General features: G+C 55.4%; 2 protein-coding genes across 6 annotated transcripts in view; one reads left to right on the top strand and one right to left on the bottom strand.

Moving 5' to 3' along the window:
- Window positions 1-9,246: 9,246 nt before the first annotated feature.
- ISLR (immunoglobulin superfamily containing leucine rich repeat) lies at window positions 9,247-10,536 on the top strand (the record flags this gene model as incomplete). The annotated part of the gene is made up of 1 exon (XM_079699980.1): window positions 9,247-10,536. The coding sequence occupies exon 1, from the start codon at window positions 9,250-9,252 to the stop codon at window positions 10,534-10,536; it is 1,287 nt and encodes a 428-aa protein (XP_079556106.1). The 5' UTR covers window positions 9,247-9,249.
- A 3,802-nt stretch (window positions 10,537-14,338) lies between these two features.
- STRA6 (signaling receptor and transporter of retinol STRA6) overlaps window positions 14,339-20,617 on the bottom strand; it is a gene marked incomplete at both ends in the record, with an annotated part of 29,023 nt that continues 22,744 nt past the window's right edge. For all 5 annotated transcript variants that reach the window (XM_079699517.1, XM_079699516.1, XM_079699515.1 and 2 more), the window contains 7 exons: window positions 14,339-14,508; window positions 15,160-15,309; window positions 15,578-15,741; window positions 16,388-16,489; window positions 16,579-16,696; window positions 17,837-17,970; window positions 19,008-19,083. In XM_079699517.1, coding sequence (XP_079555643.1) covers window positions 14,339-14,508; window positions 15,160-15,309; window positions 15,578-15,741; window positions 16,388-16,489; window positions 16,579-16,696; window positions 17,837-17,970; window positions 19,008-19,083 — 914 coding nt within the window. The remainder of the gene's footprint in view (window positions 14,509-15,159; window positions 15,310-15,577; window positions 15,742-16,387; window positions 16,490-16,578; window positions 16,697-17,836; window positions 17,971-19,007; window positions 19,084-20,617) is intronic.

Below are 20,617 nucleotides of genomic sequence, written 5' to 3' on the forward strand. Positions count from 1 at the left end.
GAATGGGGGGAGGGGAAGAGGAGAGATAGGAGTGGTAAATTTCTCATTTTATATAGTGGGAAGGCATTAGATGGTATCTCCACTCTATGGAGTAGGAAGGAAGATATAGTGTTTAGAGCACAAATGTAACCAATAGAAGAACCAAAACTATTTTAACTAGCAAAACTCAGGAGGAATGGGGGAGAGAAGAATGGGAGAATATAAGTGAGCTAAAACGTGATTTTCCATAGAACAGTGTATTCGTTTCCTAAGGCTGTCACAACAAAGCACCAAAACCCAGGTGGCTTAAACAACAGAAGTTTACTGTCTCACAGTGCTGGAGGCTGGAAGTCTGAGACCAAGGTGTCGGCAGGGCTGGTTCCTCCGAGACCGTGAGGGAACACCTGCTCTATGGCTCCTAGCTTCTGGGGTTTGCTGGTAACTTTTGGGGTTTCTTGGCTTGTAGATACATCACTCTAATATTTGCCTTCACCTTCACAAGGCATCCTCCCTTGTGTCTTTACATGGTGTTTCCTCTGTGTCCCTTTTTTTTTTTTTTTTTTTTTTTTTTTGCGGTACGCAGGCCTCTCACTATTGTGGCCTCTCCCATTGCAGAGCACAGGCTCCGGACGCACAGGCTCAGCAGCCATGGCTCACGGGCCCAGCCGCTCCACGGCATGTGGGATCTTCCCGGACCAGGGCACGAACCCTTGTCCCCTGCATCGGCAGGCGGACTCTCAACCACTGCTCCACCAGGGAAGCCCCTGTGTCCCTTTTTTTAATAAGGACGCCAATTTTATTGGGTTAGGGCCCACCTTACTGCCTTCATTTTAAATTGATTATCTCTTTAAAGACCCTATTTCCAAACGTCACATTCTGAGGTACTGGGGGACTTCAACATATCTTTTTGGAGGGAATACAATTCAACGCATAGCAAAGAGTCATAGATATTGTCTAAAAGTTTCTGTATCAAGACAAGGTATTCTATGCATATAATTTAGATTTATGCAGGTCAATATCACTTCATTCCAGGCAGTGGGGCCCCAGCCCTGAGCCCCATGCTTTAGAGGGCTTGGCCCTGACTCTAGCCTACAGTGCCAGGTTTAGAAGAATTTCAGATAACAAACAGGGTCTTTTTTTTTTCAGTATAAGTATGTCCCATGTAATATTGGGGCCACACTTATACTAAAATATTATTGTTGTCTAACTGGGTGTCCTGTATTTTATCTGGCATTCCTACCTGAGACTTGCCTTTCAAGGGGACTTTTCCACCTAGATCCTACACCCCAAATTCTGGAGCTGGGGCCATGGGATTCTCTGCCCAAATGAAACGGCCTGAGTCTGCTTCCAGGGCCTCTGTACATCTTTTCACCCTGACCACTCCTCCCCAGGCAGAACTACACCAGGGTATGTGTACCCCTAGGCCTGAGTCAGTTCGAGGGAGGTAGGGAATGTGGACAGAACTTGGGTGTGAGGGCTGCGGTGTTCACTTCCCTATGCCTAGGGCCCCTCGTGATACAGGATGGAGCCTGGGGTGGGAAGAGAAATAGGACAGCTGTAGGTGGGGGGTCCTCTGCCTGCCTGTCTAGTTCTAGGCTGGGACTCCAAGGAGCACAAGAATGCTAAAGTTGAACTTGGCCTTCAAGTGGCTATGAAGGTACATTTGTCAAGGTAGGAGACTAGAACATATTGTGTAGTTTGCAGGATTTGCAACTTTTAAATATTTAGACATATGTTATGTGCACCCTCAAATGTACCCTTGCCCCAGGTCCTGCAAATGTTCTGGGCAGGCCCGATATGTGTAACCACAGCAGAACTAAAAACAGACACCATCCCAAGTTGTTGCCTCTGGGGAATGGATGGGGGAGGGAAGGGTGGGAGGCAGAGGACTGTAGTATTTTGTATTAAGCCTCTCTGTCCATTTGATTTTCTGTTGTATGATTTGCATTCTTTACTTTGTTATGAAAAGTATTCAAGTTCCCAGTTCCTCCCTTAAGTCTTCCTGATCCCCAGCTCACACATCTTCCCTACACCCCATGCTGTGCTGCATTCTGTCCTGCCTGGCCCTCTCCCAGAGGTCTTTGCAGCCAATGCCACCTCCCCAGGCCGACTGGCCTCCTGTCTCCTTGTCTTCCCCTGAGAGGTGGCCTTGGGCCGAGGTCAGCATGGCCCTGTGACCCTGCCTCCCCGTGGACAGCAGCCTTGGCCGGAGCTCCTCTCCTCCCTCCTTCTCCAGCTGGTGCTCCCCACTTGTACACCCTAGGAAGCCCCTCAGGGTTGGGAGAAGCCTGTAGCCCTGACTGCAACCTCTTTCTGCAGGTTGGTGTGGAGCAGCATAGCATGGAAACCTCGCTGCAGCCTGGCCTGTTGATGAGAAGCGGGTGTCCTGAGGGCTTTCTGCTGTCAGTGAGATGCTCCACGCTCCTCCTGGCTGGCCCTTCCTTTCCCACCCCTGTTCTCTCACGTCTCCTCCCTGCCTGCTCCCCTCTCTCTCTTCTTTTTCTCTCTCTGCCCTTGTCTCCCTATTTCTCCTTTTGTCTCTTTGCATTACTCTGTAGTCCTCTGCCCACTGCCTCTGCTGCACTTTCCAACAAGGCACAGAGACCATTGCTACTATTTCAGACCCCAGACCCTGCTTCATACCTGGTGTTAAACTACCTCCGCCCCACCCTCTAAATCTACACATCTAATCCTGGCCTTTCAAGCTGACCCCTAACAAGTGGCCTTGGCCTGTTCCAGTGCACCATAGCTACTTAGAGACTGGGATCCTGACCTTATATCTCTGGTCCCAGTCTAGAACCTTAATTCAAAGACTCACTCATTCACAGCACTCCCCAGTCCCACCCCTAGCCTTTGAGAAGGCCTGGGGCTGAAAACTGGAAATCTGCTATGTGCCCTGGGTGTGTGGCCAAGGTCTGAATTTCTGGAAATTGTGGGATTGGCGGGCAGAAGAACAAAAATAATTCCAATGAAATATGCTGCAGTTAGTGCCGCTGCTGAAAACGGCCCCTGCGAACTAAGGGAAAGGTCAGGAGAGGGCAGTGAGGATGGTACTAGGAGGCAGGGACCAGAAATGCCAACTAGAGAGTGTCCAGTGACAGAGAGGGCAGTGCCACACAGAAGGGAGGGGCTGGGGAGGCCCTGGGCAGGTGGAGGAGGGCCGGGGGGCAGAGGCTTCCTGCTAGGAGACTGGAGGTCTTTTTCTTCATTCATTCATTCAACACTATTTACCGAGCACCTACTAAGTGGCTGACCCTTTGGCAGGCACTGGGGGTATCGCAGTGAACAGGACAAAGTGCCCACCCACATGGAGGTCATATTCAGACTGGGGAGATGGAAAAGAATTACACGCACATGTATGTCAGAGGTAAGTGTTAGGAAGAGGGACGGGGAATTCCCCGCTGTTCCAGCGGTTAGGACTCGGTGATTTCACTGTCATGGCCTGGGTTCAATCCCTGGTCGGGGAGCTAAGATCCTGCCAGCCGAGCAGCATGGCAAAAAAAATTAAAAAAGGAAGAGTGACAAATAAAGCAGGGTTAGGGGACAGAGTGACAAAGGCTAATCATGTAAGGTGGTTGGGGAAGCCCTATCTGGGGAGCTGGCGTTTGAAAATCTCCATAGACTAGAGGGAGTGAGCCCTACAGAGTCCAGTTTGAGAAAAGAGCAAGAGCAGTGCCCCCAACGTGGGAGCAGGTGATGTGTGAGGCTGGACACAGTTAGCGGGGTGGAGATGGGGCCAGACAAGTAGCCAGGGGCAGATCAGAGAGGCACCTCCTGGTTTCCAAGGTCTGAAGAACGGAGACTGGAGAAGAGCCAAGAGGCCCTCACATCTGAGCGAAGGGGAGGGGTGTGTGGAGAGGAAGGTGGAGGGTGGGAAAGGAAACGGGAGTGCGGGCATCGTGGTAGGGTCAGCCAGGGGCCAGGCCGGCTCTGCCCGGGCTGGGGCCTCTGGGCTGAGGCTGATGCAGGGGAGGAGATGGGGCCTGGCCTGCCGGCCCTACCCACAGCCTCGGGAGCCCACACAACGCGCTGACGCTTGAGCCATCCCCACATACCCGCAGTGTGCGTGCACCAACAAGCACATATGGAAAATCAGCACAGGCTCACGTGCGTGCAAACAGAAATGATTGTGCGTGAACACACGAGTGCACACAGACTCCTCATGTGAAGGTAGGCATTAGAAATTCTAGAACATCAGGGTTGAAGGACATCAGACCATCTCATCTGACTCCCACATAGGACAGAGAAACTGTATTCTCAATGGCCCAGGCCAGACTCTTCCTCCTGGGAGACCTACAGGCTTAACCAAGTCCCGCCAGGAGCTGCTGAGCTTCCTCCCAATTATTCCAGCAAGCTGTGTGGAGGGAAAGTGGGGTTGGGATCGAGACCAACCTGCCCTCTCCGCATGATGGCAACAGCTCCCAACCACAGCTGGCCACACATCTGAGCACCAACGGTCTCCTTCTTCTCAGAGCCAATTTCAGGGCCCAGCGGACCCTCTTTCTCCATCTCCTTTTCTGTGTCGTCCTTTCTCTACCTTCAGGTCTAACCCTGGCTGTCGGTGATTGCTTTCTTTCTCTCTTCCCCCATCTCTGTCTCCCTTTTCTCAGTCTCTCGGTTTCTCTCCAGTTCCCTCTGTGCTGGGCTCTGTCCCTCTCACTCTATTTTCTCTCTCTCTCCAGGATCTTTTTTTGCCTTCCAGGAAGAGCTGACGTGGCCCCCTGGTCAGCTGGAGTGAGGCCTCTTTGGGGTGGTGGAGTCAGGCTGGCTGAGCCTCTGCAGCAGGAAAGGGATTGGCCACCCTGGTGGGAGGGGAAGGCAGGAGGAATGGGAGGAGAAAGGGCTGGGCTTCTTCGGGGGGCTGGGGAAGGGGGAGCAGAAAGAAAAACTCTGTGGGAAGAAGTGAGCACCACCTCCCCTGCTACGGTGATCAACTGTCCCAGTTGGCCTGGGACTGCCTGGATTTTAACACTGAAAGCCCCGCATCCTGGGACTGTTGGTCACTCTACACTGAGGCCCACAGGAGCCAGGATGGGGCTGGCAGGATGGGCTCCCAGACCTGACTCCTTTCCTCCGGCTCCCCACCTCCTAATTCTCCCTTCCACCGTTGCAGGGCTGCTGAGGATCCAGGGATGGTGGAGGGGTTTTAGGGTCTGAGAGAAGCTCTCTAGCCCTAGGCCTTTGGGCCTCCATCTGTGATCTGGGGACAGTCAAGGTATCCACATACTCACCGAGGACCCCCATCTCCAGGTCCACAGGGAGCTCCCGGCTGGGAAGAGGAAGGGGAGCCGACCTCCGGTTTGTGTCCTTGCCTGCTCGCATTATCTCCTGTGGGATGGGCTCTTCAGGAAGAACTTTCAGTCGATGAGGGGATGACGGTGCAGGGAGAGCGGGGTGGTGGGGGTGGGGGCGGTGGCTGCCTAGGGGTTGATAAGCCCAGTCCTCTGAGTTGTACCACCGCTTCTCAGGCTCAGCAGGGAGTGGCCCTGCGTGGCCCACTGTGAAGCGCCTTGGAGGACACCATGCTTCTTGGTAGAGGCCCACTGGACCCTGACGGCCCTTGTCCTATTGTCCTTCTTGGTAGAGGTGGGGCACACTGCACCCTCAGGAGGTGATGGGATCTGGGCAGACGGGGAAGAGCTGTCAGTGACCAATGTGTGCAGACTCAGTTCTGCCCAGGTGGGCAGGTCCCTCTTGCTTCTCCTGCCATAGCACCACCCCGTTCCCCCCGCCTCCACCCCCGGCTGTTCTGCATGGGATTCCAAGGGCAGCCTAGTGTTGGGCTGCCATCAAGGTCTTTGATGATGGGGAATGGGGGTGAAAGGACCCCCAGGAAGTCTGGTAACGTGCTCACTCACCCAACAGAGGGTGGGTCTCCCACATTGTATGAAATATTCTTAACATGTCCTGTTCTGAGGAAACCGGTCTGGGCCCAGGGTCCTTGTCTGTAAAATGAGGGGGTGGAGAAGGTGACCTCCAAAGTGCTTTCATTTCTGGCAGCTGATGCCCACCCAACTCACCCATTCATTGAGTCAAGGGGTATTTACTGAGCATCCTTTCTGTGCCAGGGGTAAACAACAACAGGGAAGACAAGGTGTCTGCCTTGAACAGGCTTCCTCTCTAGTAGAGGGGTCTCCCATTAAACACATGAGAATAAAGTTATGTCAAGTGAATTAACTGAGAAAATCTCTAATAGGAAAGACAGTTCCAAATAAGTAAGCTAACAGAAAAAAAAATGCAACTTGAAGAAACCAACAATGCAGATAGAAGGAAGCTTTAAAAAAAAAAAGCTGCTATTAACGTCAGAGAAATACAATATATACACATGAAACAAGAACTGGATGCACATCAGAAAATCTACGAACAATAAATCTGGAGAGGGTGTGGAGAAAAGGGAACCCTCTTGCACTGTTGGTGGGAATGTAAATTGATACAGCCACTATGGAGAACAGTATGGAGGTTCCTTAAAAAACTACAACTAGAATTACCATATGACCCAGCAATCCCATTACTGGACATATACCCAGAGAAAACCATAATTCAAAAAGACACATGCACCCCAGTGTTCATTGCAGCACTATTTACAATAGCCAGGTCATGGAAGCAACTTAAATGCCCATCAACAGAGGAATGGATAAAGAAGATGTGGTACATATATACCATGGAATATTACTCAGCCATAAAAAGGAACAAAACTGGGTCATTTGTAGAGACATGGATGGAGTTAGAGACCGTCATACAGAGTGAAATAAGTCAAAAAGAGAAAAATAAATATCGTACATTAATGCACATATGTGGAATCTAGAAAAATGGTACAGATGAACCGGTTTGCAGGACAGAAATAGAGGCACGGATGTAGAGAGCAAACGTATGGACACCAAGGGGGGAAAGGGGTGTGGTGGTGGTGGTGTGATGAATTGGGAGATTGGGATTGACATATATACACTAATCTGTGTAAAATGGGTAACTAATAAGAACCTGCTGTATAAAATATAAAATTAAAAAAAAAAAGAACTGGACGCAAGTATCCTCCCCCTGGAGGATGCTAGTGTTGGAACAGCAGAGCCCAGGGAGCGACGCTGCGTCCCCAGACAGGCAGCACCTAAGGTGGGGTTTCAGGCACTTGGGAGGCCACAGAGAGACTATTCCAAAAGGAGCGATGTCCTTCAACCTCATCTGGCTGCCAGGTGGATAGTCCTGGGTGATGGAACCATCTCTGTGAGCCTGAGTGTCTCAGAATCCCAGTCTGGAAACTGAAGCCCAGCTGGTTCCTGTCCAGAGCTTTCTTTTACCCGCTTGGAGCCCAGCCACATCCCTGCCTCCTGCCCACCCCCTTCCAGCCCAGTGGGGAGCCAGGGCTGGAGCCTTGGAGCCTGGGGACCTCCTGGGACTACATGTGTTTAGGGCAGCCCAGCCTCAGAGCCAGCAGGCAGGCCTGACACGGGCGGGCCAGGAGGATGTGTTTTCTTACAAAAACAGCTCTAACGTTTTGGCTTCTTACTGAGGCTTTGGAGCATCGTGGGTGTTTTATACACTTTGGCCTCAGCTTTTCACTGGAACACACCCACGACCCACACAGACACACAGTCACAGATATGCACACTCACTTCTACACATAAACATGCACACACACACACGCCCAAATATACAGACTCACATACACCCACACAAACACAGAGACACACAAAGACTCAGCCTCACACCTACACAAATACACACACCCAAACATTTCCAAACACACAAATTCACCCATACATGGTCTCACACCCACATCCACACAAACACACATACAAACTCATCTGCACATAGAGATGTCACACCCACACTCAGACATGCACACACAAGTGTACACACAATCTCTCACACGGTCTCAGCTTGGAGAATGCCCCCCACCCCCGCACATTTTTTTCTTGTTCAAAGTGAGATTAGAAGTCTCCCACCTTCCACGGGATTCAGTTTCTCACCCTTCCCCCCATAAAAATCCTTCTGGCCACATCTATTCTTGGGTCTTGTCCAGCTAGCGCTGTGTCTTTAAGGAAGTTGAAGCTGCTAAAAGTGAGTGAGAGAGAGAAAAAAAAATCAAAAAATTTGGCATCTTTTCCCCCTCAAGTTTCTGGTGTCACTTATGAAACACGGGTCCTTGTTGCTACAGAGAAGCAGTTGTTTTGCTGGAAGGAGGAAGTATATGGGCTGCCTGGGCTCCCTTCCTGTAGCCTCCTCTCAGCAGACGGTCTCAGGCACCCTGTCCGGATAAGGAAAGGGCAGGCCCAGGTGTGCAGACTGAAGGTGGGGCAGGGACCAGGCTGCCCCTTCCTCCAGCATCTTCATCTTCCCTTGGCCCTGCAGACTGTCCAGGGCTAACTCTTCCTTTGTTGCTTTTTTGGTCCCATCTTAGAAGAGGCTCTGCTTGACTAAGAAAGAGTAGTTTGAAGGTAAGCCAGCTGGAAGAGGGCTCCAAGGGCCAGTGGGAGGAGAGGGCAGCCTGCCGGGCACAGGGGCTGGGCTCCCCTGGGCACTTCCCTGTTGGTTTGGGGTGCTTGGGACAATCCCTTGCTTGGATCTGTCCAGGGGGCCTCAGTCCCTCTAACAACCGCAGCCCTGGAAATCTCAGCAGTATTTGGGTTGAGCCACTGGCCTCACCCAAGCCAGCTGAGAGGTCCTGGCAGGGGTTTATTTAGGCAGCTGCCTGGCGTAGTTTGAACTGAATAGGCCAAGGGTGTGATTCTGTAGAAAGGGTCTGGTGTCTGCTGTGGTCACGGGCCGGTAGGAAAGGGAGAGCGGTGGGTGGGGCGGATGGGGGTGGTGTGCACTGCACAAGGGGCCTTGTCTAGGCCCGGGGCAAAGCATACCTATGGGGGGCTCTAGTGGGAGGGACTGCGGCCAGGATGTGGGAGGGCAGGAGGGAGGTTCTGCCGAGTGCTGGGGGGAGGAGGTGGCTGGAAAACAGATCTCGAGCCATAAAGTCAGCTCGGAGCTGGCCGATGCAGGGAGAGCTCTCTGCTCAGAGAAGGAGCTGGGGTCCTCTTCCGTCCGGTCTTCACCCGCTCCTGACTGCATGACCTCGGGCAAGTCCTGGACCTTCTTTGGGCCTCAGTTTCCCCTCCTGTAGAATGGGGGTGGTGGGCTAGGTGGTGTTGGGTCTTAGCTGGATGATGCTGGCAGGTCCTTCTGATGGGGAAGAGCTCTGGGTCAGGGTGCTGAGAGGGACGAGTGCCTTCTGCATGTCCTCGGGGTCACCTTGGTGGCATGTCCTTCTCTGCAGGAGGTAGGATGCAGGAGCTGCGTCTGCTGTGCTGGGTGTTCCTTGTGGGCCTGGTGCAGGCCTGTCCCGAGTCCTGCGACTGTGGGGAAAAGTACGGCTTCCAGATCGCCGACTGTGCCTACCGTGACCTGGAGGCCGTGCCACCTGGCTTCCCAGCCAACGTGACCACGTTAAGCCTGTCGGCCAACCGGCTGCCGAGCTTACCAGAGGGCGCCTTCAGGGAGGTGCCCCTGCTGCAGTCGCTGTGGCTGGCGCACAATGAGATCCGCAGGGTGGCCGCTGGTGCCCTGGCCCCTCTGGGCCAACTCAAGAGCCTGGACCTCAGCCACAACCTCATCTCTGACTTTGCCTGGAGCGACCTGAACAACCTCAGCGCCCTCCAGTTGCTCAAGATGGATAGCAACGAGCTGACCTTCATCCCCCGCGACGCCTTCCGCAGCCTTCGTGCCCTGCGCTCACTGCAGCTCAATCACAACCGCTTGCACACACTGGCAGAGGGCACCTTCACACCGCTCACCGCGCTGTCCCACCTGCAGATCAACGATAACCCCTTCGACTGTACCTGCGGCATCGTGTGGTTCAAGACGTGGGCCCTGACCACTGCTGTGTCCATCCCAGAGCAGGATAACATCACCTGCACTTCACCGCATGTGCTCAAGGGCACACGGCTGAACCGCCTGCTGCCGCTGCCTTGCTCGGCACCCTCGGTGCAGCTCACTTACCAGCCCAGTCAGGACGGCGCCGAGCTGCGTCCTGGCTTCGTGCTGGCGCTCCACTGCGACGTGGACGGGCAGCCAGCCCCCCAGGTTCACTGGCACATCCAGACGCCCGGCGGCACCGTGGAGATTGCCAGCCCCAACGTGGGTGCCGATGGACGTGCCCTGCCCGGTGTCCTGGCAGCCAGCAGCCGGCTGCGCTTTCAGGCCTTTGCCAATGGCAGCCTGCTCATCCCCGACTTTGGCAAGCTGGAGGAGGGCACCTATAGTTGCCTGGCCACCAACGAGCTGGGCAGTGCGGAGAGCTCGGTGAACGTGGCACTGGCCACACCAGGCGAGGGTGGCGAGGATGCACTGGGGCGCAGGTTCCATGGCAAAGCGGCCGAGGGTAAGGGCTGCTACACGGTTGACAATGAGGTGCAGCCGTCAGGTCCTGAGGACAACGTCGTCATCATCTACCTCAGCCGTACTGGGGGCCCCGAGGCTGCAGCAGCAGGAGGAGGGGTCTCTGGGAAGCAGCCCCCAGGGCTGCTTCTGCTGGGCCAGAGCCTCCTCCTCCTCTTCCTCACTGCCTTCTAGCCCCACCCCCACCCAGGCTGGGCTGGAGCAGGCCCAAGGCCTCGCTGACTCCTGCCCTTTGACTCTGCAGCCGTCCCTTACAAGTGCTGCAGGGGTCTGGGCTCGGCAACTCTCGAAGCCTGCATCGGGGACTTCCCATCTTCCTACCTCCCTTTCTCATCTCTTCTGGAACACTCACCGCCCCAACTTCTAGACTTGCTCAAAGCTAGTGACTAGGACAGAATTTGACCCCGTAACTCACCGTCTACGGTGCTCATTGCTGCTAACCACAATGCCCGTGCTTCCTTCTCGGGGCAGCGTGCTGACAGGGCGGTGTCCTAACCAACCCGGGGGGACTCACTGGTGGAATTCTGGCCACTGGGACTGACAAGCTGCCGAAGGCTATGGGTGGGGCTTGGGGCTTGGGGCTTGGGGCTTGGCAGGGAGGTAGGCGGAAGCAGACAGGGCACAGGAGATGTAGAGTAAGATGTAGCAGAAGTGGCTGGCGTGGCTTTGAGGCTCTCTGACCTGCTTGAGCTCCTGTTGACCTTAGGTGTTCTCTGACGACTTGGGGGCTTGGGAGGCTCTGCCCTCATCTCAGACAGGCCTGGAGTACCCAGAATGTCATTCATCTCCTCACCCTTCCTCCCTTCAGTGTGCCCCTCCATCCTGGACACCTGTCCTGCCTTCCTCTCCAGGTATGCATCTGTAGCCTGCCCCTCTAGAGAGACCAGGCAGCCTGGGGGCGGCAGAGAAATAAACAGCATTTCTGATGCTCCCCTGCATCTGCCTGGTGTTTTGTCTGGATCTAGGGGGCCCCCGGTGGAGGATAGGACTGGAAGGACAGCCAGCCTTCCTGTCCACATGTTCCGGGGCCTGTGACTCAGGGAGGGGTGGCCCGGTGGTGGGCTCAGGTCTGGGTTGAGCTGCAGATGTTCTCCTCCACCCCCCACCTAGCCCACGGCACAAATGGGGGCATGAGCCTGACAACCACTGCAAAGGCTTCAATGGGGTCCCTGAGCAGTGGCCCGAAAGAGGTGTTTTGGAGGGGGCATGGGGGAAATCAAGTGCCTGGGTTGTGGCCTCTCTTCCCATTCCTGCTCCTGGAAGAGATGTTAGGGAACAGTGAGGAAAGCGGGGACGGGCAAGGCAAGATGGAGGAGAGAGAGAAGGGAGGAGAGAGGGGATGTAGGATGGGGTGAGAGGGAAAGAGAAAGACCCAGAGAGACTGAGGACAAGAGAACATATTTGAAGGTGAAGCCAGAGGAAATGAATGGTAATTCCTCCCACATTTCCAGAAAGAGGAAATAGTATTCCTGGAGGAAAGTCTTTTCCTCACAGAGCAGGGGGATCAGGAACTGACTTGGGGGGTGGAGGGCCTGGCAGCAACCTGTGGGTCTCTTAGGATGGGGTCAGAACCTGGAGACCGTAGAACCTGTGCTGGGTCAGAGATGCGTCTCCCTACTGCCTTCATCCCTGCCCCTTTTCCGATCAAATGGTGCTATGTATAGGGACAAGATCCCATGAGAGAGGCTCTGAAGCCTCTGACTAGAGCCCCCAGAACTGCTGAGTCCAGCAAAGTGGAGGCAGGGAGGCCAAGGAACGTGGGGTAGCAGTTGTGAGCCTTGGAGGCTGGCCAGCCCCGCTTCCTCCTCCTTCCACATACAGCACCTCCCCATCCCCCCTGGTCAGCTTGCAGCTCCTGCTGAGCTGCTGTCACCAGAGCACATGTCAAGGATGACTGCACCTCTGATGGAAAGCAGCAGGATGGTGCCGAGTCCCCTGTGCTGTGCCACTTTGGGTAAGTCACTGCCCATCTCTGGACTTCAGTTTCCTCAGAAAACAAAGGATGGGCTAGGATATGGTAACTCATTGACTCTGACCCACTGACTCTGACTATCTAAGGCTTGATAATCCTAACCCAGCTTGGACCCCTTGACATCTCTGGCTCCATTCACAGATGAGCACGCTTGGCTTCTTGGAGTAGGATGTGGGCCTAAGACCTGAGTCGGGGGCAGCTGGGGAACATTTGTGCTCTGAATGAACTAGGTACTCGCTTGTTTTAAAGTCATCCATGGCCCCCCATGCCTTCAAGGTGAAGCCCGAGTTCCCCAGACAGATGTTTGTGGCCCCTCTGACTGGCTCTCTCTTGGAATGGCTAATTAATTGTTCCTTTAACAGTCTGTGATGTCTCATCCTCTGTACGTTTACTTATACTGTTCCATCAGTCTGGACACCCTTCTCCTGTTCCTCACTTGGCTAAGTCAGCTTTTGAGAGTCGGCTGAGGTACCACCTCCTCCAGAAAGCCTTCCTGGATGCTTTTCCGTCACCCCCCCCCAAATTGGACTAGGCCCCCTCCTCTGGCTCACACAGTCCTGAGTGTCCAGTGTCCCAGCCTGATTACACTTTATTATGACTCTGTTTCCATATTAAGGGCAGAGACCCAGTCTGCCTTCTCATTCCTGAGACCCCGTCAATCACTAACACAGGGCTAGCAAGACATTTTTCAGTGGGCTGCAGTGGGATCAGACCCTGCCCTCTTTGTCCTCTTCCTGGGCATCCTCGAAGGTGGGTTGATGCTCCCTGGCCCTGCCTGGCTTCCTGCGAGTCTGAGGCTGTCATTTGGGTGCAAGAATGTGGTGTAATTGTGCAGATATTTCTGGAGGCCCCACTGATCCAGGTGTGTGGGGTGGCCACATCTGCCCCACCCTCGGTAGCCCCAGCCCCACAGTGGCCCCCAAACCCTCACTCATACATGCCCACACCTCAGTCCCCAGCAGGGGGAGGGACCCCCTCAGCTGCCCTCCCTTCTGCGTACTAGTCTCCTCCTACCTCCATACCTTTATTCATATTGTCTCCCCATCTCTTGAAATCTCTCCTCCTCCCCAAATCCTGCTCATTCTCAAAGACCAGAATCAGTCTTACTTCCAAAGCCAATGCTCACACAGCTCAGGGGTGGCACCATAGGTCCCCAGTCTCTCCACCACCTCAAGGGATGTGGCCATGGTTCCCATTCTGCCCCCAACCCAGTGCCCAGCCCAGCATTGACCAGAGTACCCCAACCCCACCCAAGCCCCATAAACACAGTGTTGATTGACTGAGATGCCGGGCGGTTTTCCCCACGTACTCCTCCCCTTCAGGAAGACTGTTTCTTAGGGACAAGTTTATTACAGGGAGCACACTAACCTCTTTCATAATATCTAAAGGCATACCAGCTACAAAAATATCAGGCTCTCAAGTGTGGCCAGCTCAATGTGGGGCCTGGTTTGAGCCGTGACTGCTGCCAGGTAGGAGCCCATGGCTTCCTCCTGGGCTGCCTTGCAGGCCACGGGGCCCCCCAGGAGGAGCGGAGAAAGCTGCAGGAGAGAGGAAGTGCTGTGTCTGATCACAGTAGTGTGTTCCAAGGCTGAGTGGGCCCAGCTGGAATCCTAGGTTGTCCCGGCCTGCATCACCAGCCCCAATCAGGAGAAGGCTTCCGTGAAGCCTGAAGGCTGGCGGCAGAGCCAGCGTCGGGAGGCTTCTGGACCAAGGGCCTAAACCACCGATTGCTTTCTCCAGAGCCCTAGCTGGCTTCCCAAGATCAAAGGGGCAGACCAGAGCCTTCCCAAGGCTTGAGGCTCACAGCGCTGGCAGACTCCCACCAAAGCAAAGCAACCCCCGGCTGGCCCTGAACCCCCGGGACCTGCTGGCAGAGCTGGTGCCAAGCAGAGAGGCTGCCATGGTTGGAGTGATGAGGCTGGGAGAGCTGGGGAGGGAGTGGGCTGGGAGGATGGGAAGTGCTCCAGCACAGGCAAGGACACGGCGGGGTGGCCTTCCCCACCTTCAGGGCTGGGCACCGTTGGCCCGGGCATCTGATAGGGCTGTCTTCCGGAAGGCCTGCAGGGCTGGGTTGTGCAGCAGCGTGTATGCCAGACCCCAGCGGGCCCTGCCTCGGCCTACCCTGGGCCCTGATCCCTTGGCCACCCGGTCCTTGGTCTGCAGCAGCTGCATCCCTGAAAAGAGACCTTCCGTGGGTCACTCAACACACACCCGGCCAAGCCCCACCCCCAGCACCAAGACCTGAGCAGAGTCTGAAAACCCCTTGTGTATGTAGGGTAAGGGAGGCCAAGACTGGGGCTCCAGGTGCACCTTCACAGGGTGGGAAGCCAGGAGAGTGTGCAGTGCACAAGTGTGTTTGTTAAGGCTCAGGGTGTCATCCTCTGGGTGGCCAGCAGAAGAGGGAAAGGATGAGCTCTGTGGAGGGGACTGGAGGCAGGGCTGGGACAAGGGTCCCCCTCCCTACTACACACTTCCCAGGCAGCAGGGTGGGGGAGGACGTACTGCTTAGGAGAGGCAGGGGGTGGCCTGGGGTGGTAGGGGTGACAGAGCCCCTTAGCTCTGAGACAGCTGTCTCCTTCTCCACGTGAGGAGTGAGTGTGTGTGCACACACGTGACAGAAAGTGTGTGTGTGTTAGTATTATGGGAAAAATTACCCTGAGACGGACCAGGAGAATTCTCACTTCTTCTCTCCCACAGGCAGCCCAGAGAGGAAGTGGGCATTTTCCTAGCCCTCTCTCCCTTGCATTGCTGGAGAGGGGACGTGCCTCCTTCCTGGGAGAAGCCGGGTGGGCTCAATTCCCCCCATTCCCAGTGGAAAGGCTCACCTTCCTCTTCCTCCCCCAGTCTGAGGCCATCCCGGGGGACCGTGCGGGGCTGGGGCCTCCGAGTTCGCAGGAGCAGGGCACAGAAGGCTGTCAAGGCTGGATGTGACTGGCTGGCCTCCATCTTCAAGAAGTTGCAGTATGTGTGGTAGCCTGGGTGGGTGGGGAATGGCAGTGTTAGTGCGGGGGCGGGGGCGCCCAGCCAGCACCTAACACAGACAGAGGGAGTGCCCTGCACACCCTGCATGCGATCACGTGGGCACCTGAGCATGTTGCACGTGCACTGCACATGGCCCGCTACACATACCCACAGCTTGGGGTTACAGACATCCTCTGTAGAGACTAGGTCAGGGCAGACCCTCCCGCACTGCTTAGGCAGCCTGAGCATCCCCTGCCCCCAGCTCCTGCCCAGTAACCTTACCGGGGTCGAAAGTGGCGGCTCTAGGTGGCAGCAGGCTGAGGTCCATCTGGCCAAGGTGGACAGCATTGTAGAGGGCAGAGAGCAGCACTCGCCAGGCGGCCATCATGGCACCCACCAGCACGTTGATGGGGAAGAGAAGGAAGGTGGCTGCACAGAGTGCTCGTCTGGGGTCAGGGAGAAGAGAGCTGAGGCAGGTCCTCACACAGAGTCCCTTCCTCAGGGTCAGTGTCAGACCTAGATGACCACAGCTGCCGTGTATTCGTTGAGTACACCTCTGGGTACCCATCTTCTGGGCTGGGTCTGCTGTCCTAACCCAGCTCACTCATCCCACCCATCTGGGAGACAGAGGCCCAGAGAGACTGGGTGACTTCGCTAAAGCTGTCTGGCTAGTCAGTGGGGTTTAAGTCCAGATCCACCTGGATCTTTCTATGACCCTGGTTTCCCCACCTCCCTCCTCTGGGTCCCTTGTCCACCGACTCTAAGTCTCTCCTGGGGCCAAGGTCCTCCCACAACCTAGCACAGAAATAATATTTCTGTTAACCTCCTTCCTGCAAAGGGGAGAGCAGTATTGATCCCCCAAACAGGAAAGGCTCATGGGGGTATTTCTGGACCTGTGACAGGTAAACAGAGAGGTATTTTGGACTAAGCTGGGTCACTGACCCCTTTTAAGGCAAGCTCTTTTTACTGCTCACTGGGCTCCCCATTAGAGAAAGGGGAAAAATGACAGACGAGGGAGAAGGGCACAAAAACAAAGACACCGAAGAAGCAGCTGAGGGCCTAAGGGAGGCGCAAGCCCGGGAGCAACCTCACCGGTTGGTCAGCTCTGGGCGTCCATGGTGAGTGTCTAGGAAGACCCAGTGGGCTGCCATGTTCTGCAGGGTCACAGCCAGGGTCAAGGTCAGCCAGAAGGGCCTGTGGGGGGTGAGGGGATGGGGCGGGTGTCACTGTTAGTGGTCCTCGGGGAAGCGGTCCCAGAGCCCTCGGCCCCTTGCCTCACTCACCATGAGGACTTCAGGGATCGGAGGAGCAGAAGGTTCCTGCCGTGGAGCACGGGCATGAACACCAGGAAGGCAAGGGCCAAGGTCCCCAGGAAGAAGAGGATCTGCTGCAGCAGGAGCCCTGCCAGCATGGGGAGGAGAACAGGGAAAGGCATCAGCCCACCCTTGCCACTCCCAGGAGTCCAAGGCTTTGGAACTGGGCAGACCTGGTTTCAGACACCTGCTCTGCTGCTGCTTAGCTGTGCCACCTTGAGCAAGTTATTTTACCTCTCTGAGCCTTGGTTTCTTCCTCTGTAAAAAGGGGATAAGCAGCCCCTACCCAGGAGGGCTGTTGTGAGGATCCAATGAGACAGTATCTGTGGCAACTCTTTGAAAACCACAGAGTGCTTTGCAAATGTTATTTTCCCCCAGGTGCTCCTGAGTCCTTGAGGACAAGACAGTATTTGAAATTAATGTTTGCATTCCTACTGGTCAAAGCCTGGCACATGGTAGGTACCTGAAAGTTGCCTGTTGAAACAATTGGCTAATTGTTTACATGGGATATGTACAAAAGGGTTTCAGAGGCATAAAGTTTACCTATACGAGGAATTATGACTTTTAGTGCTAGTGATTCGTCTACCCCTTTATAATCTTTTTCCACCTCCGCCGGCAAGGTGAGAACTGAAGGAACCAGCAGCAGAGGGAGAAATCAGGCCCTTGCTTTGGCAACAGTGGCCCCAGCCCCCTCACATTTGCAAGGACTTTAGTCACTGCAGTGCCCAAGGGGAGAATCAGAAACTCGGAGCTTGGAGGGGTCCTTGAAGTTAATCTAGTCCAGTTCTCTCAGAGCAGGGCCCTCCTTGCGGCCCCCAACCATGGCCACATAACCATGCTTGAATACTCCCAGTGACAGGGATGACCTCCTGAGACAGCCCATCATGATATTGCCCTCCCTTACAAAAGCAGGAATATGCCTCCTCGAACTTTCCAGCCCTGGGTCACCTTCTGTGTAAACCCCTGGTGGCACCCAGGAGCCATCCTCATGTGACAGGTGTCCTTTTACCAAGGGCCCCTGCACCTGCCCCCACACCCCACCTGTGTGGACTCCCTGAGGGCAGGGAAGGCAAGGTGGGTCCCTCCTCTTGCTTTTGCCCCAGAGCCAGCTCCAGCACAGGCGGAGGCACCCCCAGAGGCAGCCAAGACCTGCTGAGCACCCTCCCCTACCCCACTCAGGCCAGTGGGGCCTGCCGAGGTCAGGTGGAGTGGACAAGGGGGTGCTCACCAAGGCAGGTAAAAGCAGTCTGGTAGGCAGTGAAGCTCATCCAACAAAATACGGTCTGGCGGGAGGGGCGAGGGCGCGGGGGCCGGGGGCCCAGGTCCAGGGCGCCCCCGCGGTGCAGAGCTCGCAGGTTGGCCCTGGGGTGGGAGTGAGGAAGCCAGAGATCTCAGGGAGCACACACGCTCCCTAATTTCCTGCTCTGGAACAGCCTCTGGCTGAACTCCCAGTCTAAGTACAACCCACAGCCACGGGCAGGGAAGCCCAGAGCTGTGGGAGCCCAGAGGAGCTACTAACCCAGCCTGGGAGATCAGGGAGGGCTTCCCAGAGGAGGTGATGTCTGAGTTGCGTCTTAAAGGATGAATAAGACTAAGCTGGTGGGGGGCGGGGCAGGGATCAAGGGAGACAAATTAAGGCAGAAGGCTCAACCTGAGCCAAGTCAGGAAAGTGGGACACAACAGTAGGGATGGAAAGTGATTTGCAGCTCGGCCGTCAGGGCAGGAGGCAAGGTTCCAGGCTGGCAGAGGCTTGAGGGCCTCGATATGCCAGCCTGAGTAGAGCCAAACCTGTGAGAAAAGATCCTGGGGCAGGAACCCTGAGGCCTGATAAATGTACAGCGTACGGACCAGCTCCCTGCCAAGTCCCCGGCCCTCTCCTCCCCACCCACTCTACTCCCAACTAGAAGCCTCTCTCCCTCTCTGCCCACATTTCCTCAGTGCTCCTTACCATTCACCATGAAAGGGCAAGGTAGGCGGCTTGGCATTCCATGTCCCACAATAATCTCTCTGGTGCCCCAGCGCCAGCCAGTCCACTCCTCACCCACACTTCACACTTGTTCTTGCCCACACAGTTCCTGCCGCCTGTGGCACCCTTCCTCCCTCATCTCCATTCCCAGGTAGCATGCCAGCTTTCCCAGGTGGCCCCAAGCCAGCCCTTCATCAGCCGTCCATCAGTCGCAGATGTTTCTCCAACCAGACAGGGATGCCCCAACTTCTCCTCCCACCACAGGGCAGCTGGGCAGCTGGGCTCAGTAACAGCCTGGTCCTGCAGGGACTCTCCCTCCCTCCAGCCCCAAGCTTTTCCCCACAGGCCTCCTGGGTCAGGGGTCCTGCAGGCCCACAGGGCTCTGACCCCTTCCCCACATCTGCACCGGGCGGAGTCAGAGCCTGTCACTCACCTGTGTGTCACCAGCGAGCGGGTCAGCATGAGGAAGGTGAGAAAGCAAGACAGAACCAAGGCCGAGATGTAGCAAACTGGAAGGTGGAAAGGGAGCAAAGTGGGAGGTCAGGGCCTGGGGGTCTCCTGGGAGACCCCGAACTGCTGCCAGGGTGGTACCTGGGTGGGAGTTATCCCTGCCCCACGCCCCACTCTGAGCAGAGGCCTCTTGTCACATCCCCTGTTCTCAGATCCAGTATAAGTCGATGACCTTGCTTGACCAATACTGCCAGGTGACATCTGGTGGCCAAGACAGAGAAAGGCCGGCTCTGAGGCTGCAGACCTGGCCCTCACCCTGGTCTTGCCGCTTCCACTGCTGTGTGACCCCCCGTGAGAGACTCCATCCAATGTGGCATCTGCCTTCAGCTCCATGGCTTTCTGGCTGTGTGGACTTCATGGGGTCATTTCATCTCCCAGCCTCAGCTTGCCCATGCCGGGCACACTGCTGGGCTGCCCATCTCCCAGCATGTTGTGAGCCATAAAACCCCATCAGGGCCTGCGTCAATGGCCTTTGTGAAGATGTGAGCACCCGTCAGTGTGGCCTGAGTCCATCAGAATGAGGGAAGTGACCACTGCTACCCATCTCCTCCCCAGGTCACCCACCCTGTCCATTTGCACAGATCATGAGTTCCCTGTATCACCAGCAGCTGAGGGAGAATTCATGGTGTTGTGAACAAGCCTGGCATTTAGCATAGCAGGGATGCAGGGCTACAACCCTTCCACCCTATATCCACATCCAGTCTTACTCAACACCCTCATAGCAATCCCACAGGAGAGGCACAGGGGAGACATGGGACCAACAAAGAAGCTGAGGCTCAGAGAGAGGGCCTGACCTGCCAGCCACACTCCTAGGAAGTGACAGAGCAAGTGGTGCCGTCATTTCCAAGCATACCCAGAATGAGCCCAGGGTGTCTGCACTCTGATCTCATTAGTCAGCCAAGGGAAGTGTTCCTGGTTCCCATCAGAGACTCAGGAGGGGAGCAAACACACACGGGAAAGGCAAGTACTAGGTCCTTGTAGCCACAGGTTCTGGAGATGTGGGTCTCAGCACTGACAGCATATTAGGATCACCTGGAGTTGTTCAACTTCCCATGGCCCCGGCTGTACCCCAGACCAATTAAATCAGAATTTCTGGGCATAGGACCCAGGCCGTAGCTTTTGGGAAAGCAACCCCAGTAATTCCGACATGCAGTCAGGGTTAAGAAACACTGAACTGGGTTTTTTTTTTTTTCCCCCCCAAAGACAGAGTCTTAATGATCTATTTCAAACAGCAACTGATTGAAATCAATCAGCCAACCGACATGCATAGAGCTCCTGCTACAGTGGTTCTCAAACTCAGGCTGGCATCAGAATCGTGGGGAGGGCTTGTCCAGTCACAGAGGCTGGGCCCCACCCTCAAGGTTTCTGAAGTCTGGCTTGAGCCTTGGGATTTCTTACAAGTTACCAGGTGATTCTCAGGCACAGCCAGTATTGAGGATGACCGCTACAGAAACCCGGGGCCAATCTGCCTGTCCCTGGCTCACTCCTCCAGGGGCAGAAGGGGGCACTTTTCTGAAAGGTAAGGCTAGGAGA

The sequence above is a fragment of the Hyperoodon ampullatus genome (assembly GCF_949752795.1).
Source record: "Hyperoodon ampullatus genome assembly, chromosome: 3".
In the NCBI taxonomy this organism is placed as follows: domain Eukaryota; kingdom Metazoa; phylum Chordata; class Mammalia; order Artiodactyla; family Ziphiidae; genus Hyperoodon; species Hyperoodon ampullatus.